At 44.0% G+C, this 24,838-nt stretch overlaps 4 protein-coding genes across 6 annotated transcripts; 3 read left to right on the plus strand and 1 right to left on the minus strand.

Moving 5' to 3' along the window:
• Positions 1 to 1,376: 1,376 nt before the first annotated feature.
• Rsod (superoxide dismutase family protein Rsod) lies at positions 1,377 to 6,615 on the plus strand. Its single transcript, XM_020955387.2, is given in 11 exon segments — positions 1,377 to 1,571; positions 2,456 to 3,368; positions 3,426 to 3,978; positions 4,041 to 4,076; positions 4,078 to 4,698; positions 4,753 to 5,036; positions 5,091 to 5,412; positions 5,471 to 5,555; positions 5,618 to 5,807; positions 5,871 to 6,151; positions 6,212 to 6,615. Coding segments are annotated over 11 exon segments (3,462 nt in total). The 5' UTR covers positions 1,377 to 1,504; the 3' UTR covers positions 6,322 to 6,615.
• Positions 6,326 to 8,635, plus strand: VhaAC45RP (VhaAC45-related protein). Of its 2 annotated transcripts, XM_020955831.2 has the most exons (3): positions 6,804 to 7,238; positions 7,558 to 8,369; positions 8,422 to 8,635. In XM_020955831.2, the coding sequence occupies exons 1-3, from the start codon at positions 6,912 to 6,914 to the stop codon at positions 8,561 to 8,563; spliced, it is 1,281 nt and encodes a 426-aa protein (XP_020811490.1). In that variant the 5' UTR covers positions 6,804 to 6,911; the 3' UTR covers positions 8,564 to 8,635. The 2 variants fall into 2 exon arrangements, with proteins under 2 accessions (XP_020811489.1, XP_020811490.1); XM_020955830.2 differs by having other exon boundaries at positions 6,326 to 7,238; positions 7,558 to 8,635.
• Positions 8,636 to 14,913: 6,278 nt separating this feature from the next.
• Positions 14,914 to 22,927, plus strand: LOC110186488 (uncharacterized). Of its 2 annotated transcripts, XM_086840703.1 has the most exons (7): positions 14,914 to 15,469; positions 19,327 to 19,406; positions 19,574 to 19,909; positions 19,993 to 20,766; positions 21,082 to 21,211; positions 22,326 to 22,650; positions 22,713 to 22,927. In XM_086840703.1, exons 2-7 carry the CDS (start codon positions 19,384 to 19,386, stop codon positions 22,841 to 22,843), a joined length of 1,719 nt encoding a protein of 572 aa, XP_086696829.1. In that variant the 5' UTR covers positions 14,914 to 15,469; positions 19,327 to 19,383; the 3' UTR covers positions 22,844 to 22,927. The 2 variants fall into 2 exon arrangements, with proteins under 2 accessions (XP_086696829.1, XP_020811334.2); XM_020955675.2 differs by lacking the exon at positions 14,914 to 15,469 and having other exon boundaries at positions 19,240 to 19,406.
• Positions 22,267 to 24,816, minus strand: LOC110186487 (uncharacterized). Its single transcript, XM_020955674.2, has 2 exons — positions 23,944 to 24,816; positions 22,267 to 23,337 (listed from the first exon to the last, which is right to left on the minus strand). Exons 1-2 carry the CDS (start codon positions 24,158 to 24,160, stop codon positions 22,961 to 22,963), a joined length of 594 nt encoding a protein of 197 aa, XP_020811333.1. The 5' UTR covers positions 24,161 to 24,816; the 3' UTR covers positions 22,267 to 22,960.
• Positions 24,817 to 24,838: the final 22 nt, after the last annotated feature.

Below are 24,838 nucleotides of genomic sequence, written 5' to 3' on the forward strand. Positions count from 1 at the left end.
TTATCGCTGTCCGTTGAAGAAACCGCAGAGAGATGACGAGATCGAGGTCGAAATCGAGGATGATGATGATGATGTAGGGAGGAATGATGACGAATATGGATGCGAATATGATTATGAATTTGATGATGAACAGGAGGAGGACGAAGATGATGATTAGTGGGTAGCTAGGTCGGGTTCGTTAGGCCTGCGCTCACGACGTTTTTTGAATTGAATTTGAATTTGAACATGAACAATTTGTTTAGCGAGTTTTGTGAGTTTTGATGTTATTCGTTCGATTTCGTTGATTCTCGCAGGACCAGGAGAGAGAGAGGCAAAACCTATATATAAAACTATATATGTATATTAACTGAGAGCCAATTATATTTATCCTTCTATGAACACTAAATATTTTTATCGTTATGCATATCTATCGTTCGTTACTCAGTTTCAATTTCAATATCAATTATCAATTATCAACTATGAGTTATAAATATTATTGCAAGTTATCGAGAGTTAGGCTAAAATAACAGAGGAACATTAAGTTCATTCACTGTAACGTTTTATGCGAATTTACATAACTAAATAACTTAACTTAATCACCAACCACTACAACATCTTTCTGCTTATGAACTATCAGCGTTATAAACATATAAACAACCCAAGAACCCAAAAATGATATGTGAAATAAGAATCAATCAAAACAACCAACCAACCCCAGTGTTTCTAGTTAAATAGCTTCGAGGAGGATCATTCTCCGCCCTGGGATTTGGCAGGGCGGAGGCCAGGATTTGTCATTTGGTAGTTTTATTTTGGGATCATGAACCACTAGTACCTAGGCTGATCGGAGGATCAGAACACTAACACTCGACACGAGCACACACCATACACACTCTAAACACACACTTTTTAAACACAACAAATGTTGTTAAATGCGAATCGAATCTTTACTTCAGTATAAATTAAGCTATACACACACACACAAAAGGCAAGATGAGAAAAATATGAAAAATTTTTAACCCGGTCAGAAATATTAACAAAACAATTTAAAAACAAACAAATGTATAAACACAAAAAAAAGAAAAAAAGAAAGAAAACTAAGAACTGTTTTTATACAACTTAACTAGATGATGATGATACAATGACGAAGTCTTGGAATAAAGCATAAGAGAGTCGTCTTGAGAAAAAACACAGATCCATTGGAGTTTAACTTGGGGGAACATTGGGGGAATCGGGGGGCCTTTACGTGACTCAGCTGAGCCGTGCCGGAAACCAGTTACAGGCCAAAACAAAACCACCGATAAAGCAGGCAGCTAAAGAGAAGTGCAGTAACTCCCCACACCTGGCCAAGTCGATGGCTTGGCCAAAAGCAAAAGCCGAAACCTTCGAGCGACCAGTTTCCAGTCGAGTTTCGGAGCGCACGCATGCGCACTACCATGTGAAAGTGCGCCACGATTGCCACATCTACCTGGGAGTTACTGTTCGTTCAGGAAAATCACGGTTATTCCAGGAAGGGAAAACCAGAAGTATGGCTCAAGTTCGACACCTTTTGTGGCTCATTTCCGCCTGCTATATTGCATCATGTTCGAGTGGCGGTAAGTAGCTGGGAATCGATGGCATTGTATGCAAATCTTCAGAGTCTGCGACACTTTTACGCTGAAGAAATCGAAAGTAATAGAGTCTCTATCTCACCACACTCTCGAATGCACAAAAGAAAATTTGTTGTAGATTAAATATATTTGGTGATACAAGAAAATTAAAGAGCAATTATTGGAATTTAGACCAGAGTATGAAAAAGGAAACTATAATATGCTAAAGAAACTTCAGAGTTTTACTTTAAAAGTAGAAAATGGTTAGCTAAACATGCTTTATGTGTGTAATTGTTAAGCAGTTATTTTTATTAATAAATAGTTACTTTTATTAGGATTTATTTTCATAACCAGACACAGTTTTTAGATCTTCAGAAATGGTTATTTCTTCAGGCATCTTTATTCCCCGCTATGGTATAATAATTCTATTCAGAAGCTTATAACAGTCGAAGAAGTCATTTCCGACCCTATAAACCATATATATTCTTGATCAGCATCAAGTGCTGAGTCGTTTTTGCCATGTCCGGTTGAAAAATAAATTTTCATAATTTTTTCGAAATTTCAAAATTTTATAAGGGGTTACATCATTAAAATTGTCAAAATTTGAAAAAAAATTGAATTTTCTAAATTTAAAAACTGAGTATGCAGATTTGTTTGCCTTATAAAAACTAGCACAGAAACGCTTTCCGAATTAAAATTAATGCATTTTTGGCATAGTTATGATTGAATTAAAATTCGGAAAATTGCAAAATTTAAGGAAATACTAATTTTGTCTTCCTGTTTTATTTTAATATAATTTCTTTCTGTGTTTTTTGATTTTTCACCACACTTGCTTGGTCCACCGTTCAATGGATCGATCACTCTCACTCTCTGTGGCTTGTGTGGCTCAGCTGATGCACAGCATCTCATTGCTTACATCTCTCAGCGCGGTCTGCATGGAGAGATCACGTTCCGGCAGGTGAACGCCACCACGGTGGAGATCAAGGCCAGTCTGGAGGCCACGCTGCAGTATCCCGACCAGGTCTGGAGCTGGTCTGTTCGCCGGTTTCCCGTGGACTATTCCAACACGGATGCGGATGAGCGTTGTGAACTGAGTCGCCTGGGTAGCCAGGTTTTGAGTTTCGATGAAGATCTGGAGTACCTGGTACTGCCGGGTAACGAGACCTCGACATGGGAACGCAACATGCAACTGATCGGGGATCGGGGAATCTGGGGCAAGTCGCTGGTACTGACGGAGATCAATTCGAATGTCCGCATCTGTGCCACCATTACCACCATTCAGAGTTCCGTGGAGCATATGGCAGAGGCGCGCTTTAATACTCCCATTGCTGGATCCGTTCACTTTCGCTGGCTAGCTCCGGCGGAGGGAGCCAGTGGGGATACACTGATCTACTCAGATCTGTATCACATCAGGGAGCAGCCAGCGCCGCTGGAGGGAAGCGGAAGTACAGAGCGTACCTTTACTCAGCATCATTGGAAAATTTTCGTAACGGATATCTTCAAGCATGATCATCACCGCACCGAGGACAATTGCAATTTCCTGCAGCTGGTCTTTGATCCACAAGGAGGTGGTTCTGGGCAGGGTATCGGTGATCTGGACGCCCGTCTGGGAAGGATTGGGGTGGCCAAGAATGCTCTGCGTTCGCCACAGCGCAGTGTCTTCAGGGATGCTCAGCTGGCGCTGCTGCCCTCAGATCTTACCATTCCCCATAGAACCTTGTACTTGGTGCTCTATGATAACCAGCATCCGGATACGTACCTGGCCTGCACCAAGATCCGTCACGTCCAACCTCTAAAGTACAAGTGAGTCTTGTCTCCTCATTCCTTGAGATTACCTTCTAATGTCGTTTGTATTTTTAGGACCTTCATCAACTCGGGCGGCGTCAAGGGAGAGGTCACTTTTACACAGCGCTCCAAGTTTGATCCCACTTTCCTTAACTTTACCCTGGGAGCTCCCCTCTCCCAGCATGTAAGCCGCAAGTTCGCTGAGGATGTGGCTGCCTTCCGGATTCACAGTCTTCCGCCAGTGCCGAACCGCATGGGCCATGAGGACTATTGCTGGACCACGGGAGAGATGCACAATCCCCGTGAGGTGACCGAACACATACCGCCACCGGGCTATGGAACCCAGGAGCAGTATCCCGTGGGCGATCTCTCTGGGAAGCTGCAGGGTCGCAACAAAGGCTACTGGCATCAGTACGTCTTGCCCGGAACCAGCTCCGAACTGAATGGTCTGTACTGGGATGTCTTCCTGCCACTCCAAGGACGACATAGTATAGCACAAAGGAGCCTGGTCATCTATACCTACAACCGCACGGATGTAAACAAGATCACGCAAAACATCTGGGGCTGTTCCAGCCTGGGGCAGTATCAGCGGAATGGAGTCTACCAGCAGAACATGGTTACGGCTCAGGTAAGTGAATAATTGCTTTTATGAAAGATCTTTTACCTCTACGCTTGATCTTCCTGTATCAGGTTCTCTTCCGCTATCCAGTTGTGGGCCGCGTGATCTTTCCGGCAGGCGGCGGAGCAGCCCTGGCAGGACACCACCGTGCTCTTCGAGTATCTTATCCAGGCAGATGGATCTACGCAGAACACCACCTCCGATCATCGCTGGGCCATTCATAGTAGTGCTCCGGGTAAAGACTTTTACGACTGGCAGCAGCGGTGTCTCTCTGCCGGACCTGTGTACAATACCTTCCGCGTGGATTGGGGCAATCGCAGTGCCGATGACTTCTGCCAACCCAATTTACCAGCCATGTGCCGCATGGGAGCAATGGATGCCAGGCTGGGAGCGCTTACAATTGCCGGAGGCAGACGTGTGGCCCAGAAAATAAGCAGGAGAATGTTTGTGGATGGTAATCTGCCACTTTCCGGACGTCACAGCATTCTGGGCAAGTCGTTGGTCCTTTACGAGGATAATGGTCCCAAGGCACGCGGGGAGAGGCTGGCCTGTTCCGCTGTGATTGGACACTTCCGCCGGAAGGTGGTGGCCAAGGAATGGTATGCCAATGGAGATCCCCTGACGGTCAGCGGTCGGGTGGAGATTACCCAGCAATCGGAGTACGATATCAGCAATGTGGAAGTGCAGTTTAAGGGATTGCAGGATAACACTGGCTACCATATTCACAGGGTAAGGAAGCCGTTTTTGGTCCCTGATATATATTTATAATGTTTCTGTTTACAGACACCAGTGGAGGCCAATCTGGCCTTTCCCTGCGAGGCCTCTACTTTGTATGGCGTGTGGAATCCCTTCGATGTCAGCCCCAAGTCAGCGCCACCTTCCAAGAGGGGCACCACCGATCAGTACGAGATGGGGGATCTGAGTGGCAAGTTCGGGGACCTCAAAGGTGTTACTCATTTCGAGGATGCCTATAACGACACTAATTTGCCGCTCTTTGGCTACAACAGCATCATTGGACGATCTGTAGTTATTCAGAAGAGACAGAAAAATGCACGTTGGGCTTGCAGGTGAGATTATTTAAATACTCCAAGAGATCCTTTTGATTAATCTGATCTTTACAGTACCCTGGAGCGTGGGTATAGTCCTAGCGAGGCTAGGGAACTGAGGGCTATTGCCTCCTTCCATCATCCCACAGGTTATGCCTATGGCTACATCAAAATGACGCAGCTGATCCACAATGATGGCAGTCAGTCGGAAACGGTGATCGAGGTGAAGCTGAGGCATCCCGGCAAGAATGATCGCAACTCCACCCAGAACCACAATTGGCAGATCTTTGTGAATCCCGTAGGCGTAGATGCAGCCGTAAAGCCAACAAATACGAGATGCGTGGCCGGTGGTTATGTATGGAATCCTTATTATACTCAGCTGGCAGATCCTCTCAATGTAATTTTATCTAAGTCAAGGATTAAGTTTCTTTCTAATAAGTATTTTGTTTCTTTAGTTGGATCTGTATGAACAGGAATGCGGACCGGATAATCCTCTGCGTTGCTATGTGGGTGATGTGGGAGCTCGCTTGGGCACTATTGGTAAATTTTCTTTGATTATTTCAGGATGTATTAATATTATTAATATTATTATTCCTTGGCAGACCTTGGTGGAGAACGTGTGGTCTTCACTGATTCAAACTTCCCCTTGGAATCTCCAGTGGGCGCCATTGGACGCTCCATTGTGATCTTTGGACCCGATCATTCCCATGAACGTTTTGCCTGTGCCAACATAGAGCCCGATCACAATGTCATCAAGTACATCAATCTACAGAAACCACCTCGCTTTGTGGTGTAAGTAACTAACCCTATAAATATAGCCACCCATATTAATATCTTTAAAATCCACCTAATTAGTGCTCAATTTCTGGACGAATTGCGTTCTGTGATGGGAATCCCGGAATGGATGTTGGATGTGGATGCTCGAAAGACAAAGGAGCTGCATGGCGGCGCTTGCATTCAGATGATTATTCATTTCAAGGGTCCCTTGGCTCATCGCCTGGAGCTGGATATGTCCCGGTTGATAGCCGCTGGAAGATTGGACTCTCCTAGTCTATTCATACCGGGTTATGTGAACCAAAAGCGAAAGGCAACCATCTCGTATCGAACCTGTGGTGTAAGGGATACCAACGAGAAGCGTAAGTTTAGTTTGTTAATAATATAATGAAGATTTACTTATTTTATTATTCCTAAAACAGGCACCAAAAACTTCAAGGGTGGCTTCTACTCCTCAAGCTTAGCTCCAAGCGAACCGAAGCCCTTTGTGTTAGCAATTATAGTCATCGGCCTAGCCCTTAGGTTTCTTTAAATTAGGGGATTAGAGGATTAAGAGGGATTATAAAATCTGAATTAATAAGAATCCAAATATTTCCTTTATTTAAAATCATCATAATAGTTTAAAAATCCCCATATTTACTCAGTACGTACTTAATACTCAACTTGATCTAAAAATGTTAGTCACTAGCTTAGCATTTAGATGCCTAATAACTCCTGTATATATTTTATTAATACATTTACTTATGTAAACTGTACAGTATATTGATATATATTTTTTATAATATATTCTTTATATCGTTTAAGTCATATTAATGGCTAGAAAATACCTAATCATTCTCTTTACTTTTGAATTTGAAAAGTAAAGAGACGTTACATTGGGACACATGGAAAACTGACCTACAATATGTTGGTATTTCCTTATTTCCCATACATAATCCACCACCGCCTTTCGCTGCTCAAGACCCACCACCACTTCTTGTTTATTTCTGCGCATGTGTCTCCTCAAATCGAATTTTCACCGCATACATACTTACTCATAAATTCCACTCTAACCCGGACAAGTCGCAGTCGAAGGTGATAGGGAAACGCGTTGAGACGTATTTTTAACATAAAATCCAGAGAATGAGAGGCATTCTCCTCTTAATTGGGCTTTGCCTGGCCATCGGCAGCTGCACTGCATCCATCAGTGGACCATTTATCCTATGGGGCCACCCTAAGGTATCTGGTCTGCAGTCACAGGCCTTGGTGGATTCCAACAGCAGGGAGCTGCCTCTGACGCAACTCTTTGCGGAGGCCAGGTCCATTGTGTTGTTTGTGAGGAACTCTACCAGTCGGTTGGAGGGCACCAAGTACCCAATGTTCGAGAATCTCGTCAAGAGTGGTGCCTGGACATATCTGCCTCAACGGAAATTGGCCGCAGAGCCCTTTGGTAGCAATTCCCACATTCAGGTGAGTGACCTTACCCATAAACACAAAGATAAATGGATACAGAAAAGATTATTTATATATAAAATCATGGTCTATTATAAATATTGAAAGTCGAATACATATATAATGTTTTTATATGCGATGCCATAAAAATCTAAAGAACATTTCAAGTCAATTTCAGTTTCAAAAATAATTTTATATCTTCATAATGTTTTGTTAAAGATATATTCAAAGTAAAACATTTTTGAATCAATTCTTATGGCTTTACCTTATTTAAGATTTTCTGTAAACCATTATATTTTACAAATCAATGCACCACTAACCCAATTTCTTTGCGCAGGTCGTGAGCCTCTCGGGGCGCGGTGAAGACGACGATGCCAAGATCCTTGCGGCCTACAATGAGGCTCTGGCCACTTATGGACGCGGTGAGGTTCTAGGCATCCTGGCCAGCCGCGAGGAGGAGGCACACTTCCTGAGCAAGCGCGAGGCAGCTGCTGCAGAAGGAGGAGCCGAGGAGGCAAAGTCAAAGTCAGAGGGAACTGGAGCCGAGGAGACCGAGGCCAGCTTCATTTACGTGGCTGAGGGAAACAAGGCAGTCCTCAGTCTCAATGGACCTCTGGAGCTGCGGCTGAGCAACGAGACTCTACGGCTGGAGGAGCACATCAAGCAGATTACCTTCGATGACCAGCGCCCGAAGGGGTACGGCAGACTGAGCATCACCTTCATGCCTTCGGGTGAGAAGTGCACATTGCGCTTTAAGTTCTCGCTGGTGCGTGGATCCTGGACACTCCGGAATGTGGAGGTGGAGTACAGGGACCTGAAGAGCGTGCTCGTGGCACGTGGCGATGAGTATTCGCTGCCCTCGGCTCCCATTGGATTCTCCTACCGCTGCTCTGCTACCAACACCAGCTTCACGAATCCCGTGCGGAATGAGACCATTCAGAGCCTGTTGCTCAGTGACTTCCAGGTGGAACCGTGGCTGAATGGACGCACCAAGTTCGGCGAGGTCTACGACTGTGTGGGCTTCGTGACGGCCCCCATTTTGGCGGGTTTGTTTGTGGTTACCCTGCTCCTGGGCATCCTGGGATTGGGTATCTCCGCCATGCTCAGCATGCATACTCCCAACAGATTCGAGAGCACGCGCAGCAAGCAATTGACCTTCACCATTCAGGAGTAGGAGGAGCAGGGGAGAAAGTCCATCTGGAGGAGCCATAGCCATGTTCGTCCAGATCACTTATGTGGCATTCAAGCCTTTGGCTCTGTTTACCTTGGCCATCGAGCTCTTCCTCATCCACCTGCTCTTTGTGCTCATCGTGCTCTACATTTATGTGCTTTGGTACTACTGACATAGTGTGTGTATTATAATACCAAAAAGAATGTAATCGAGGATAAAACAATAAACAGAAAAAAGTCAGTAAGGGACTGCTGTTATTTAACACCAAAACAATAATATTCAATAGCAAATATCCAATAATAATCCCAGCAACTGTTTACAATACACTCAAAAGTTAATTACAACAAATAGTTCCATATTATAAAAGCACGGCAGTCAGTCGATTTAAATAATAATAATAATAATTTAAATAAATCAATTTAATATTGTTTGCCGCAACCATAATAAAAAAAAAAAATAAAAAGGTATATATATACCGACCGGATCGAGGGACTATAATATATAGATGTTATAGGAACTATTGAAACATTTTTATTAAACAAATAACTTTACCAGTTTAAAACATATTTGTATCTAATTGAATTTATAGCTATTTTTGTATTATTTTATAATTTCGATTTTATTAAGATCGGACGACTATATCATATAGCTGCCAAAGAATCGATCGTTAAATCTAGAGGAATATTCTAAACTCCCTCTCCTTCTCTCTAGGTCGCTTACTCCCTTATTCTCTATGCCTTACTCTCTATCCCTCCCAGCTTAGCTGTAGCGATAGCTCTTACTCTCTCGCTCTCCCTTTCTCTATTCTCTTACTCGGGGACTATAAATAGAGGCGCTGCCTGCGCTCTGGCCTCAGTCTGTCCGCGGCCTCCCCGCTGTAAACATCTCAAGTGATAGTGAGTGATAGTGAGTGCTCTTCGACCCCAAATAGATCATCTGGATAACCGGGAAGAAGCTCACTACGATGATGCGATACGAACCCTAGTTGAAGTCACCAAGTATGAACCTTCATGCTGGCAGGAATTAAGGAATGACGATTAAGGGTAACCGTGTGTCCTCGACTGCGGTAAGTATTACTTGTTTACGAATATGGATTTCTTAGTCTTACCAAAGTCTCAAAACTGCCCATGTATTTGCTCTATTAATATAACCCTGTTGGGTATCATAATTACATTCAGAAGCTTACAAAACTGTGAAGGAGTTATTTCCGACCCTATAAATTATATATATTCTTGATCAGCATCAACAGCTGAGTTTATTTAGCCATGTCTGGTGGAAATAAAAAACTTTGCAAATTTTCCGAAATTTGAAAATTTTATAAGTGGTTACATTAAAATTGTCAAAATTTGAAAAAAATTGATATTTTTTAATTTTAAAGCTGGGTAGGCAGATTTGTTAGCCTTATAAAAACTATGATAGAAATGAATTGTGAATTAAAATCAATACATTTTTGGCTGAGTTATGATATTTGAAAGACTTTGATTTAGCCAACAAATTAGCATATAAAAATATTTATTTAATATATATCTTAAAAAGCTAATAATGAAGATTAATGCATCTTTTGCATAATTTGAGTGATTCAATTGGAACCAATGATCCTATAGCTACTCAACTTGGGTAAACACTTTCGCTTTCTTGAAATGATTAATCCTTAAATTAATTTATTATTTAGAATATTTAGTATTTTAAAGGTTTCTTCTGTCATATGCTAAAGCTTAACTTTCCTGAAACTATGTTTTTATTTTTAAGTAAGCCACGTATTCAGTTCCCATGCCAAAGTTCAGCCCACAGGAAAAAGTGAAAAGCGATGAAATTCTGCGCAGACTGCCAAAAAAGGATGAATGGAGTCTGGCTGGAAATTCTGGTTATCTTGACGGTGGCGGCGGCGTCTCACTTTTATTTATTTTTTTCTTTATTCAATATGCCACACACCACACACCCTTCCCTCCTAACCGATCGGCAGCTCACTTTCATTGGTCTCACAGCGGCAATGTGCGCAATTAAGCCGCGTTTGCCGATAGAGATGCGTGCGACGGCTGGATTTCCACACTGAAAGATATTAGGAGTAATAAGTTGGGAATTCCGAAAAATAGGGGAGTATGATAAATTTGGGTTTTATACAGTGCTACAAGAGCATGGTATAGTAGAATTTATAGTTAATAATGCCCTCCAACAGGATATAGATTGTACTCAAAATTATTACTTGATTTTAACTTAAATTTAGAAGAGAATTTTCATAGCAATATTTATACTATGCTGCTAGCTCTTTGCCTTCCTTTAATTGAAATTTTGTTGCAGTACAAAAGTATCTGTATCTTTTGACTGTGACTCCGACCAAGCCCAGTCTGCTTCGTTGCAGCCTCACTTATTTATGCATCATTAAGTCACGCCAATGGCTCGTTTGAGCCACATTGGTTTGTTTTGCGTGTGCGTTTGTCCAGTCGGGTTTTTGGGTTTTGGTTTTTGGTTTTTTGGGTTCGACTTCGGTTTCTACGACTGACACTCGAGACTGGATACCAGACAGGGGACAGTGCTAGAGTCGCTGCTGGCTGTGGGCCACCCACTTTTCTCCACAGATTTTCCAAATACAAATTTTTGTGTGTGCGATCCCCGGAGAGAAGAAGCGAGAGGAGATAGCGATCGGGGCACTCACCATATTGGCCATATTGGTGGACCCGCGGAAGTGGGTCGATTGCGTTCACTTTTTCCTTACTTTTACTGTCAACCGAACGTGCCCCAAGTTGCAAGCAGTTCACTGACTCGCCCCAAACAGGGAGAGATAGAGAGAAAGAGTGAGAGTCCCGTCCCATACCGCACCTGATTCTGTAATAAGAATCGCGATCGACGGACGGCCAAGTTTGGCAAAAGTTTGTGAAAGTTGCTGCCAAACAGCCTGTCCAGGAGCCGGGCATATCAGCCACATGATGTGCCGAGCCACCGAGATTATGCACTCAGAGAAAGGCTTTCTATTGGAGTTTACTTATTTCTCAGATATATTAAAGCTTTCTTCATCAAAAACCATTATCTTAAAGTAATGTTTAAAACTCAAATCCAAACACAACTTATTTATTTCAAATATCTAATTAAAGCTTGCTTCTTTTTCTGTGCATTGGGAATAGTAACCGGTATTGGTCTAATTTCTCCCTCTCACAGCATCCATCGAAGTGACGAGTTTAAGCTTTAATTGCCACTTGCAGGTTGTAACCGCAGCTCTTAAAAGAGACAAATCTGTGCACTTTCCTCCTCCTAAGGGTCTTATATAAGAACCCAATCCATACACATAATGCGGCGTGAAATTGAATTATTTTCACGGAAGCTGGACGTGAGAGATCCAAGTCGCGGATGCTCCACAATGGATTGGTCTTTGGAGTGGGGATTAATCAATTCAAAGGGCTGCCAGCAGAGGAAATGGGCTTTGTATCTGTAACTTTTGTATGTATCTCCGCATGTATCTGCGACGAGTGCGCTGATGTTTATCTGCGAGATTCGTGCACTTGGCGGCGTTGGCAGCTGATGAAATTCATGAGGATTACGAGTGCATCGTGGGATGAACTGGGCTCTACCCTTTATAGATGATTCCCCCGTCGATTGACCAACTTCTCCTGCTGTCTGCAGTTTGAAATATGTTTCTTGTCATGGCTAGGAAATCGGGTCAAGCGATCAATCCAAACGATCACTGAAAGTGGCAGTCATCCCGAGTCACTTTGGAGTCTGCAGTTTGCAATTTGCAGTTTGCAACTAGCAGCGGCTAGTTGTGGGCCTCATAATTACTCTGCTCAATATTTGTGTTAAGTTTTACGATTATTGCCACATTTTTCCAGCGAAAGAGAAATCGCCAATTGGCAGGATTGGCAGATGTCTCAGCAGGGGGAAAAGCAGTCGAGGCATAAACTCACTTGCCTCAGACCTGACAAATGTCGCAGTCCAAGTGAGTGCACTCGAAAAATATTGCTTTCCTTGAAGGAAATGGTTTATGAGCTGGGAAAATTAAATCGATTTGGTAGAGAGAGACTTTGCAAAATCCTAGGCTGACAAGGAAAACTCTTTTAGGAGCTGCAGAGTTATGTAGTTCAGGATAGTATTAATGATAATTTTTTCCTAGTGTACCTAACGCAGTGAAAAGTGCGCAGGCGAAGCTCTGGAGCACTCGAAATGAAATGGAAAAGCGAAAAATCAAAAGCCAAAGAGCCACATCAAATTGGCGACATTTCGCGCACGAACATGAGGAGCTGATGTGTGGAGGAGCAATGGAGCCATGGAACCGAGGAGCTGCCATTAAGCATCGAGCCAACACCATCCAACATTAAATATTGGCCACTGGCGACAATCCGATGCGTTTAGTAAATCAAAGCGTTAATTACTTGATTTGGTAAGCGGTTTCCCAATGCGCCAAAATGTCCCTGGTTTGCTTGTTTTTCTACCGTTTCGTTTAACAATTTTCCCGCAAATATTTGCACACCTGTCTGGCTGGCTGACTGACTGTCTACCTGTGCGGCTGCGTTGGCGAAAAGTGAAATGCGCGTTTAGAAAGGAAAAGGAAGATTTGCTCTGGGAATATTCGAGATAAAGATGTTAGCACGGTGCGCTCCATTACCGGAGACCTTGACTTATTAACACTTGATTTCTGGCCGCTTGGATTATACGGCTTGGATAAAGTACATCAGCGGAGCTCTTCGCTGAAGATGTGTAGTTTATTTTATGACCGTGTCGCAAGCTTAACGCCCTGTTAAGCCGGCTAAATGCAAATGCCGCACACAGACCTGCCGCGAATAAATGGGCTCAATTCCCCCTTGTGTATCTTAAGCCAGAGCATCCACCATACATAGTAGTACCACTCACCTTTGGTGGTTCGTTGGGAGCTCGTTAATTGCTCCGCTTTGGTTACAGTTTGTGGAGCGTCTTCCAATTGCGCGCAACACGTGAAGGTGTCGCAATTTTCGGGCTCTCAATGTATTTCTCGCAGTCTCGGTCTACTTTATATGCATGCGATATGGAGATCCCCAGATAGACCATTTTGCCCCGAGGCCGAATCTTTTGGCCAAGGCGCTGGCAATGGGCTCCAATCAGCGCCGCTCGATCTCGATTCAGTTTAGTTCATCTTTCCTCGACTAACACGGGAAATAATTTACACATTTTGTGATAATCTAGTTGAGGGTTTTTGTAATTGAAATGGAAATCATTGAGAGATTTCTAGGAAATTAATTTATATTTAAGATAAGTACTTAACTAAACACTAAGTTAAGTTTACAGGTCTTTGATAGATAAATAAATTGGAGAAGTATCCACAAAAAGGAAATGTAAACAAGCCAAGCTTTAGGATTCCTCTTTAGAATTCAACAAATTAGTATTTATATTAACTTAAAATCAAGTTCATTTAATTTACCATCTAGTTAATATTAAATTTTTCCCTCTGTGCATGCCAAATGATTGGGAGTGGAGTCAACACTAGCTCGCTTTTGTTTCAGCCAACATTTTTCACCGTTTGCCGCAGGTGAAATTAATTCGCCTCTGGCATTGGGTAATTAAGCTAATTAGCTGAGACTGGGCTGGAACCAAAGTGCAGCCCACCCAAACGGTATGCAAAATTGAAGCAGAAAGACAGCCGAGGCCTTTCCCACAGTTGCATCATTTCAAAAATTCAAAAGCCAACGTATTGCAGGAGATTCTAAATATGGCCTTAGTTTAAATTTTCTTAGGAACCAACAAACCACTAGTAGAAAGCTTGCTTTAAATGCGATTTCTTCCCCAACTTGCTGCGGCCAAAACCGCACACACTAACCCAAATTCCCCAGCTCAAACTACAACTCCAACTCCAACTCCAAGTCGAGGCCGTATCCGAATCCAAGTCCGAATCCCATGATGTGGAGCCCCCCGCGGAGGCGTCCATTATTGCAATTAAACTAACAATCGGTAAATGGCAGCATAACAGCTGCATCTTGGCTTGCACTTTCCGCTGCCAGCGCCTTAACTTGGTCAAAAACAAACAAACATCGGCTATTAGTTGGCTCAATTCAAATCAACTGCCTCGGCGGTGGAAACAGCTGCTGCTGTCTTTGGAACACTGTGATAACATATTGGATTTCATTTAATGTTTACCAAAGCAAAGTTGGTCATTGAAAGTAAAGCCTAATGGATCTTAAAGCCTTAACTTATTTAGTACTATTACATGTCACATACTCTGGCATGCCGCATAAATCTCTATAGATTGTGATTGATTAATTTATAAATATAAAGAAAAGGAAATAAGTTTAATACAATATTATTTTCTGTGTACTTCTTAACTTTTCCAAGCCGCTTTAGTGGCAGAGTTAATCTCGGTGGGGCTTAGTGGAGCTCCAAGCTCCATGGCTCTCTGTCGCCGCCTTGATCTTTGCTCTGTGGACTTCGAGTCGCGAGAAGAGTGCGCACGCCTGCGCAGACCTCTAGCTCCCTCTCTTTCGACGCCAGTGAGCCGCTCTCTCTCACACACCCGCTCAAAGACCGACAAGAGCTGCAGCTGCTGCTTTGGTCATGACATTCGTTCAGTCTGTTTTGGACTTTTACCGCGATCGGTAGTGCTCCTCCGTAGTTTTGTTTTGATATTTTCCAAATATTTTTCAGCGCGTGCTCGAACGGTAAATCGCGAAATAGTGAGAAGAATTTAAAGAGTGAAGGGGACAGAGACCAAACAGTGAGGAATTTCCCGTGGCATTTGCACTCCACAAATGTTGGATGAGTTAATGAAGTGCAAAAATGTTTGTAGACGAGCTTGTCAAATGGAAATTGCCAGCCTGAACAAGTAAAAAAGACACGAAGGCAACGTCAACGCTTTGATTTCTGCCAGCTACAAGCTCAAGTTTAAGCTAAAAGATACAAGATACAAGTACAAGTACAATCTTAAAAACCCCAAGACGGTATTTGACCCTGTCGCTTTCGGCAGCCAAGTGAAAATTGCACAGCAGCAATTGGGGAAACCAGGCGACTGCAACTTTTCCGGTGTCAAGTGAGAAGAAGACCTGGCGACTCTCCTGCGGATCGGATCTCGGATCTTGGATTAGTGGCACACTTACCCACAACCAGCAACGCTGGAAAAAACCATGTAAGTGGCACGAAAACAACATCTTGTGTGGGTGCCAACGGAGTGGAGCACCAATAGAGTTGAACGCTCCGAAGATGAAAACATTACCAGAAAACTTCACATGTTTAGTGGGAAGCCAAGCGCATAATAAGTAACTTTCCTCAAGCTGCAGAGCTTCAGCATAAGATACTTTTGGTGTGATTAAAAATATGTTATTATGAAAATTGCTGAAGGTAAACAAAGGCTCTATGTTTAATAGAGACTATCTTTGTAGAGGCTTGAAGCTATCACACCTTTTTCTTGTTTAAAACAACTAAATATACAATTAATAAACAATTTATAAATGCATCTTCTGCCTTAAACAATAAATCAGTTCTTCCATTATTAGATACATCTTTAATCTTCATTTAAAATGTTAGATTCATCTATGAAAGGTAGACCAAATGTCGAACAATGAACTCTAAAGTTGTACAAATATTATGCCACACCCCGGGAAAAGCCATAAGGAGACATCTTAATAACCAACTGACTGAGCAATGCTCACTATGTCATCCAAATGGTGTTGTTAATTAATTTTTCTTTTCTAACCCGTGGGCCATCTAATCAGTGCCTATATCCAAGATTTTTTGCCATAAACCCGCGTTGACTGCTCCCCAAACAAGCCGCGATTCCGCGCATAATTAGATACTTTCCTCAAATCGGATGCTTAGTCTCTCATTATGGCTGCTTAGTCAAGGGTCGGGCTGTGCTAATTTATGCAGATTGCGAAGAAGATCTTTCCCAGAAACGGAGCTAGTGACTCCGGCTGGCGACGCGTCGCCAATTAGCGGCCAAGCAGCTTGCAACCTGGCCATAAAACAACCAGACTCTACTCCCGGCTGTTCCTATTCTAATTGAATGAATGAAATTAACCCAGTTTCGGGCCCGACTTGTTCCCATCATAATTGAGGTGCTACTCCGGAAAAAAAACAGCCGAAAAAAGTTAATACGAATTAGATTGTGGCCGAGCTGTCAAACTTTGATGGGTGGCCGGGCTTTGGCCCAGAGCCCTGGGACCTAAGTAGGTCTCCAGTCAACTTCGGAGGCACCGCCTGCGGGGTCTCTTGTCTTAGCCGCGAACTATATGTGCTTTATGATGGAATCAATCAATGGGACTAGAATGGATATGGTAATTTTCCCTGAAGATCTTGTGATCTGGGAACTGAAAGATGCCCGTTCTTCCCTTTGTGGATGGACGGTCGTGTAACTGTTAGAGATCGTTCTATAAACAAGTTTCTTTTGCAGAACTTGTGCGTTGTTCACCTTACGACAAATAAATTCGCGCCGCTTTGTCTCGGCTGAATTTTGAGGTCAACTTGATTGGGTCGCTTCGCTCTCTTTGATTAACGGCCTGCTTTTTGCCCATCTGTGTTGTTATTCTTTTGGCAGTCTGGCCGCTGCTAATTGCCACAGGTACAGGTGTCCGGGCGGGATTGTAATGAATCCCCAGCGGGCCACAGAGATGCGAGTATCCCCGAGTTAGTTGATCGCAATCAAATCTTAATGGCAGCCGCACGCCATCTATGGGTTCTGTAGTCAGACTTCATCCCGAGCTCGTTATGGAACCCATTATGATAGAGCCAGAAAATCAGGGAACTAGCTACAAGAAATGCGAACTTTAAAGGTGTCTAGACTACGGAATACTTGGTACTTGCTACGAATTTAAGTCATTACATGACAAGAGAGTTATTTCGGTTATTATCCATTGCTGTTAATTATATATAGAAACCTAGTTGCACCCACTGTATCTTGCAGATTTTAAACTATCCTAAGAATACCTTTAATATACCCATATTTTATAGTCCCAAAGCCACAAAAGGTATCAAATTAAGGCGGAATCAAAGTCCCTCTTTCGATTGCAAGCTGAGCACGGGGTCGTGGCAATTAGAAGTTTGTTGGCCTGCGAAAACCCAGGGACTATCGCAGAGCTGAGCAACTTCATAACGAATTGCTGTAATAACAATAGTGGCGTTGTGGCGGGGCAGCACCAGCGTTATGTTTGTCTTCTGGCCAGCACAACAAATCATTTCACATCGCCGCATTTCTATTTTCGCTGGGTTCATTAAACCAACTGAGACCCGGAGTGTAACTAAAAGCCGCAGCCAAAGATACAGATACAGCTGGGGATAGGGATGGAGAAGGCGGTGGAGATACTTGGTACGCAGATAGAGATACACTCGGGTTCTGGCATTCTGTGGCGACAAGTTTGGCTTCCGTTCTCAACTCCCGGTCGTTTGTCACCGGCTTACATAACTCCCAACTCTGGTTTCCCTCTTAGCCCTTTTTCATTTGGTTTTGTTGCTGTGTGTGATGTGAGTTTTTCTTTTTTCTTGATGTGAGCCAACGAAGCGCATCCCGAGTGTCATGGCCACGTTTCTATGGCTTTCCCAGCTCCAGCACCAGCAGATGGCATCTTTCAATTTGTCGCCCGTGTGCTCATAATTGTCGGGTAATATCACCATTTCCCTTTGTGTCCGTCATGTCTGGAGATTCTCTCGGATTCTCTCGCCACATGGGCTCAGCGGAATGCCGCATCTTTGTCTATCTCTCGGATTTCGCACGGTGCATGAGCTGGGAAAGATTTGCGAATTGCAGATCACCGGCTGATCTGATCCTGCCTGCTGTTTTGGCAACACGTACGCAGATCTGATCTCTTTCCCACAGTGCCACGCCCTTGCCACAGTGGAGCATTCATTTCCAGCGGCAGCGGTGGACACACCTTCCGCTGCCTGTGGCAGCTAACGGTAACGGCACTTACAGGTATTGCCAAAGCGCACTTGGGCACTTAGTTACCTTCAATTAAGGCGTCTACCTGTCCGTTAAGCCGGTCCGCAAATGCACGACGTCTGACCTTTGCCGCGTTGGGTCACTGTCACCTCCGGCTCCCAGTCTGGGCATTTAGCTGGAACTACAACTTGTGGAGGGGCACACACTCGCACAAGCTTATTAATTGAAGTTTCAAATTAAAAACTATTACAGAGACAGAGAAAGAAATATTTCGTTTAAATTAAAATTATAATACAATTTTAATTGGGTATATATGTACCTATGAATACTTGAATAATCGAATGAAAGTCAATACTTCCCAGGTCGCAACTTAATGAAACGTTATAAGTAAGTAATGAGACCTTACAGATATCGTGTTAGAAATGTAATCAAACTAAATAAAAGGTTTTGTTAAAGGTTTATATATATTATTAGTATTATAAACTGAATATACTGCTTAGTTTTTCTCCCTCTGTAGACATATGAGTAGTTCTATATACCTAATCGCCGCTGTGGTCGGCTGCTTTTCCGCGCTTTTCGGCTGGTTTGGTAAATATTTTATGTGCTCCTCCGCTCGATTCTCGGGAAGACAAACACGGTCCGCTCTTTTCGGTTCGGGTTGGTTGCTCCAGTGTCCATTTCCCTGATACCCCATGAAAACGTTTACAAGGGGGGAAGCAGTAACTCTGCAGGTGTCCAGACAGCCAACTTAAAATTTCTTTCAAACTTTGTTTATTTATTTGTTCCACCTAACATTAATGGTAAAGCATTTTGCTCGTCGCATTTTCTCGGGCGTCCAAAAGAAATAGCTGGAATACGTGGCCCCCAAGGAAAGCTGCCTTTTGAAAAACATTTTCCTAGTTGTCATTTCTGAGGTGGTAGCTCCCACCACCAACCTGTGGCATTGTATATACATTTATCTCGGGCTATGCGTGGCGCCTTAACTTATGATAAATTATGGCGGCTGGTGTTGTTTTGCGCCGGTGAAAGTGCAATTGTTTTGTGCGCGAATTCTTGCCAAAGAGATTTCCTATTTGTTATTAATCGTGGCATTGTGTCTGGCCATTTTTCAGACCCCAGGGACTCCCCCCACTGACTGGTGACTGGAGCCCACATAGCCCCGCATTGCCATGGAGCCCACGCCCAATATGCTGTAAGCAGTCCCACTGAACCCGCATCTGCATCTCAGACTCTGTATCCGCATCTGCATCTCTCAGTCTTCGCATCCGCATCTGCATCTGCATCTGTACAAAGCCATTCCATTAACCCACAACAGAGTAACCTGAGTAACCTCGAGTTATCCAACTACCGCGCCTGCAGGAAGCAGATCTTGCTGAAGAACCACCAGGACGCCGTCCTCCTTTCGCAGGGCATCCATCCATCGCCGCCGCTGTCCATTTGCAGTGGTTCCATGGCGGACAGCAGGGAACGGATCCGTGGACCTTCGCGGGATGGCCGGGAGTTCCTCACCAGTCCCAGGCAGGTCCTTCGCCGCCTGATGCTCCTCTCAGAGGGCAGGCAATACAGAGAGGCTGCCGGAGTGGTGGGGCGACTGGGTCCTTCAGTCCTGCGATCTGTCATAGCTGAGCTGCCTTTGGATCTTCTGCTGGAGCATCTGCCTCACAGTGCCTACCTGCTGGAGTCGTTTTTTACCAGGTAAGGCACTATAAATAATAAATATGTTAATGTTACTACTCCCTCCCTTTCCTTAACCTGGAAACTTAATCTGTGCTTCCCAGATTAACCACCTTGAACACCACCCCCAAGCCGGAGGTGCCCAGTGAGACTGTGGCCTGGCAGCTGGTGCGCCTGTTCGCCAATCCCCACGAGTCTGGACTGCGTCAGCGTTGCACCCGGTTACTCCAGGCTCTGGCCCAGTATGAGCCCGCTCTCCGGCAAACCGTGAGAGATCGCAGACGAAGCTTCGACAATGCAGTGCAGGGTTTAGGAGTCCATGGACTCACCACCGATGCCTCTGGCCAGCTCATATCCCTGCATGTGGCTCTGAAGACGGAGCTGCAACGCCATGTCGACACCTACAAGATGGCCATTCACAAGCTGGAGGAGCTGAGCATGGTGACAGTGAATCAGGATCCTGCCCACTCCTCCCACCAGCGTTTATTGGCCATTAATTACGGGGACATTCAACAGCGACTGATTGACAACAAGACCCTGCTCACAATGCTGGACAAGCCGGCACTGAAACAGCTCCAGACGCTGGTGGAGAATCTGAGCACGAGAGTTGAGAACGACAAGGAGGTGCTGTCTTGTGTGGGTCAAGTGCGTCGCCTGGACTCGCAGGCGCTGGTGGAGAAGCGTCCCGCCGCCGGTCTTCTAATGAACTTCTCCCGCGGCTGCGAGGTGGTGCTTCACATGATGGGTCCCGAGGGAGGTCCACCTGGCTCCCTAACCGGCTCCATGTCCATGGGCAAGGCCACGCCACCGGGAGGAGCCAGTGGAAGCAGCTGCAGCGATGGGTACCACTCCGATGACTCTGGCAGCGATGATGGGAGGTGAGCAATTCTTTTGTTTTACGAAATCTAAGAAATACTTTCATTTTGATTACTCGAAATACTTTAGAGATGTTTCATGTTGAACATGACTTTTGACAAAACTAATTATCATACCCAATACCTGGTTCTAACACTTGACCTGCTTTGAACAAGCTGGAACACCCACAAAAAAATAACTCAAGACCACAGCCAACTCTCACTTGCTGGCATCCCACGTTCCAATCTGTTCCTCATCTTTGACTTCTCATCTCTCTTTTCTCTTTTCTCTCTTCTCAATTCTCATATATGTATCTCTCACTTCCCCTTTCTCCACAGCGAAATGGTGTCGCTCTACCGGAGTCTCTATGTCGAGAACCGAGCAGACGCACTGGAGGCGTTGGACAGTCTGCCGCAGATAAAACACGCGCACAGCCTCAAGGGGAAGATACTCTTCTCGATGATTGTGGTGAGTCCGAGTTACTTGAGCTTCAAGATGAGATCTCTGGGCTGGCATAGGCCCCGAAGCCTACATAATGAACCGAAAAACATTTTGAGATTAACTCGATCGGGAGAAATTAGTGCCAATTGCATGACAGACAATCTTTTCTCTTGTCTGCCAAAGACTAATAAATTTCTAATTGGGTGTGTCTCACAAAACATTTTTTATGTCAATTATGAGCTTTTTATGAGCTTGATTTTTATATGTGACTGGAGTTTGGGCTAGGCTTGGGCCTTTGAGAAATTATAAGATCAAATCAAGAAAAAAAGGTTGCTTTATAATATCTTTTTGGGATAAACGGTGTTCATTTATTAGACTATTAGTGCCAATTCCCTGTCAATGTTTTGCAAGGTGTTTCTAATGGCTATTCAATTTAAAGAAGCTCGGGTCATAATGAAATTGGCATCTTATTGTTTTTAAGTGGGACAATCGCGTGTTATAACCATTTAGCAATTCAATAGCTGTCACAATTTCAATGGGAAATTTCTCTGAGCAAACACCTTATGCAAATGAGTTCAAAGAATGCCTATTATTCTGACAACATACAATAAATCATGTATAGAATTTGTATATCTTCAGTCCAAGTTAGATCAAGGCAGCACACGAAGATTACTTTCAATTTTCAAGTGCTTGGCCATCAATTACCAAGACCAGAGCCGTGGGCTATGAAGCTTCAAATCCTGTCAAACCACAAATTGCCGTTGCAAAATATCAATTTGGCCAGATCGCAATCGCGTTCGAGGATGATTAGGCGTTGTGGAAGCGAAAAGCTAGGGAAAGTGTATCGCTGCAGGGTGCCAGAAATTACGTAGGCACTTGCGATTATAGCTGATCGAACCACTTTCGATCGGCGTGAGATGAATGACACTTTCCCAGAAAAGAAAAGAAAACTCTGGCAACGATCAGTATGTAAATTGAAAGAGCTTAAGTTTCTCAACTGACTGTGTAACAGAAAATGTTTTAGCTTATTAAGTAAAGATATTTCTTAATTGAAGGCAATCCAAGAAGGGTATAGAAACACATTTTATAAATACTTTAAGATCACTTTATTTATCAAATGATTGTATATTCCCCCATATAGCTCTCCTTCCGCCTGTGCCACGGTATGCGGGAGCGCAAGGTGCTGGAGGTGCGACGCGTCCTTAACTGCTCCTTGGAGGGCAGCAGTGAGACGACACTGGCCCTGGACAGATCCGTGCGCCAGCATCTGCACGAGACCTCCGATAACTTTCCGCTGGGCGAGATCGAGCGATCGGTGTTCAACCAGGTGCTATCCACACTCCACGAGTATCCCTGCCTGGAGTCCTGCCCCCCACTGACGCACTACGTCAGTGCCTGTGTGCGTCTGGCGTGGCGGATGATCAACCAGAAGTCGCCCTACTACCTGGACATGGACTTTAACCTCGGTGGGTCTTTGGGAGTGTTTTAATCCTGAGCTTATGGGCTAATTATCAAAACTTTATCCTAGGTTTTCTGCGTCCCGAGAAACACGAACGACATCCCCAGGCGGACCGGCGATCGGATCTAATCAAGGCCTTCCTCTGGCCCGCTTTGATGCAAAACAATCAGTGTGCCTTCAAGGCGGTGGTGGCCACTTGAGGATCTACATCTGGGATCCCCCTAAGTTAACTCTATTTGTACATAATCCCCGCGTCTCTTACCCAATAAAGATTTAACCCCTAAGGTCCTGAAGATTTGATTCTAGGCTCCGAACTACTAAGCGTAACTAATGGGATGCAGACGGATGCACTGGCTCACGGTCTTGTTGGTGCACAGCAGCGGATGCTGGGAGTAGAACTCAACGATCTCCGAGGGAGAGCCGAAGTACCGCTCCCCGGACTTCCGCTGCCCGATGGCGTAGCGCTGCCTCCTGTCCAGCTGTCGGACGAACAGGTGATAGTACTGGTCCGAGGCCCAGATGCTCACAATGTAACGGATGCACTGATCGGCTGCCTTGAAGGGACGAACCAGACAGGAGCCATCCTCCCTGCCCTGAAGCATTCGTTCCGCCGTGGCACGATCCACCGTGAAGTAGTACTGCTCCGTCTCCACATGCCGCTCCTCGATCTCTGTGTAGGTGGCATCGGCATCATCTGCGGGGATAAGAAATCATAAAAGTATCTTAAAGATACAAGTAATAATAATAACGGAACTTAACTTCGGGAAGCTAAAGTTTACATACATTTGCTGCTGGTAATTTAATTGTAAGATCTAATCGTAAATCGACAAATATTTGGATTTTTTTAATGGAAATTTATAAAGTAAGTTATAACGCAATGCTTTAATTTCAATTCAAAACCCGTTCCTATGTTAGTTTTTGATAGGTTAATCTGCAAGCTCAATTCAAAATATTAGAAAATTACATTTTTATCTATTTTAGACAATTTTAACGATGTAACCCCTTTTCATTTTTTCAAAACATTGAACATTTTTGAAAAATTTTTTCTGCCGAAGATTGCAAGGAAGATTCGCCTGTTCATGCTGATCAAGATTATATATGATTTATAGGGTCGGAAATGACTCCTTCACAAAGTAACAAGCTTTCGACTAACATGATAATACCCTTTGCAAGGGTATAAAAACTAGTATGAAAAGGTATTTTGATTGTTATTTTGCACCCCCTGCCTATATGTTTATTGTTTTGAAAGTGATCGGCGAGTGTTTAGGCTAAAAAGAGATCTTGATCGGCGCGAACTCACCCACAATGACGTAATCATGATGTCGTTGATCGTCATCAGTGCTGGAAACCCGTTCCACGACGGCGACGTCACCCTCCTCACCGGCCTGCCGCTGATAACCGGCACAGCAGCCGCACAAGACGGTCGATCTCAGACGCAGTTCCATCAGACTGTCCAGCATCCGGAGCAGCAGATTGTGCAGAACCGTCCAATAGACACGTGCACACCAACAGCACATGTCGAGGAATCAATCTGGTTATCTCTGAAGCCCTGGATTACTTGAATCGGTGGAGCCGCCTCGCCCGGCGCACATCTTTCGCAGGCGCGCCTAGTTCAAGACTGAATATACCAGAACCCACAGCCCAGAAACTCGGAACTCAACGCTCAGAACCCGAAACTGATCAGAAGCCGAAGCCAACTGGCGCTGCGTCTTAATTAAAATGTGCTTAGTGTACGCTTGTGGGGCTCGAAATGTCCATATGTAAATGCCATCCAGATATGATATGGATATGGTTATGTCTGGCAAAAAAAAGTGCACATTGAATAGGGGATATTGTTTGGGGACCCGCGAAGTAACCGAATCCTCGAATTGCAATGCTAGGGGAGAGCAGCCAAGTGCATATCGTTTCCGACTCGCCACTTTGGTTCCCATACACGAGACGAAAAATGGCATAAGTACTTATTAGTACATATAAATATATATTATTGAAATTAGTTATTTCTTAAGAATTAGCTATTTCAAAGCCAACTGATTCAATTTCTTTAAAAAATGCGCACAACATATTTCTAGTTGCTTGTTCACATTTCCATTTTTAAAATATTAGAAAGAATTATAGGATTTTTTTCTGTGTATAAACTGTGACAATTAATAAACGTTTTGCACCCGTGCACGAGTCTCTCTGCCCTTCCATATTTA

Source organism: Drosophila serrata, unplaced genomic scaffold (assembly GCF_035046125.1).
Source record: "Drosophila serrata isolate PLE 108 unplaced genomic scaffold, ASM3504612v1 contig_382, whole genome shotgun sequence".
Lineage (NCBI taxonomy): Eukaryota > Metazoa > Arthropoda > Insecta > Diptera > Drosophilidae > Drosophila > Drosophila serrata.

Excerpts from the sequence above, each read along its gene's own strand:
- VhaAC45RP (XM_020955831.2), top strand. The coding sequence starts at position 6,912 with ATGAGAGGCATTCTCCTCTTAATTGGGCTTTGCCTGGCCATCGGCAGC. Across the intron at positions 7,239-7,557 it reads GTAGCAATTCCCACATTCAG|GTCGTGAGCCTCTCGGGGCG; the intron begins GTGAGTGACCTT and ends TTCTTTGCGCAG. Across the intron at positions 8,370-8,421 it reads GAGAGCACGCGCAGCAAGCA|AGGAGCCATAGCCATGTTCG; the intron begins ATTGACCTTCAC and ends AAGTCCATCTGG.
- LOC110186488 (XM_086840703.1), top strand. The coding sequence starts at position 19,384 with ATGGAGCCCACGCCCAATATGCT. Across the intron at positions 21,212-22,325 it reads TACTCTTCTCGATGATTGTG|CTCTCCTTCCGCCTGTGCCA; the intron begins GTGAGTCCGAGT and ends TCCCCCATATAG. Across the intron at positions 22,651-22,712 it reads GGACATGGACTTTAACCTCG|GTTTTCTGCGTCCCGAGAAA; the intron begins GTGGGTCTTTGG and ends ACTTTATCCTAG.
- LOC110186487 (XM_020955674.2), bottom strand. The coding sequence starts at position 24,160 with ATGTGCTGTTGGTGTGCACGTGTCTATTGGACGGTTCTGCACAATCTG. Across the intron at positions 23,338-23,943 it reads TCATGATTACGTCATTGTGG|ATGATGCCGATGCCACCTAC; the intron begins GTGAGTTCGCGC and ends TTATCCCCGCAG.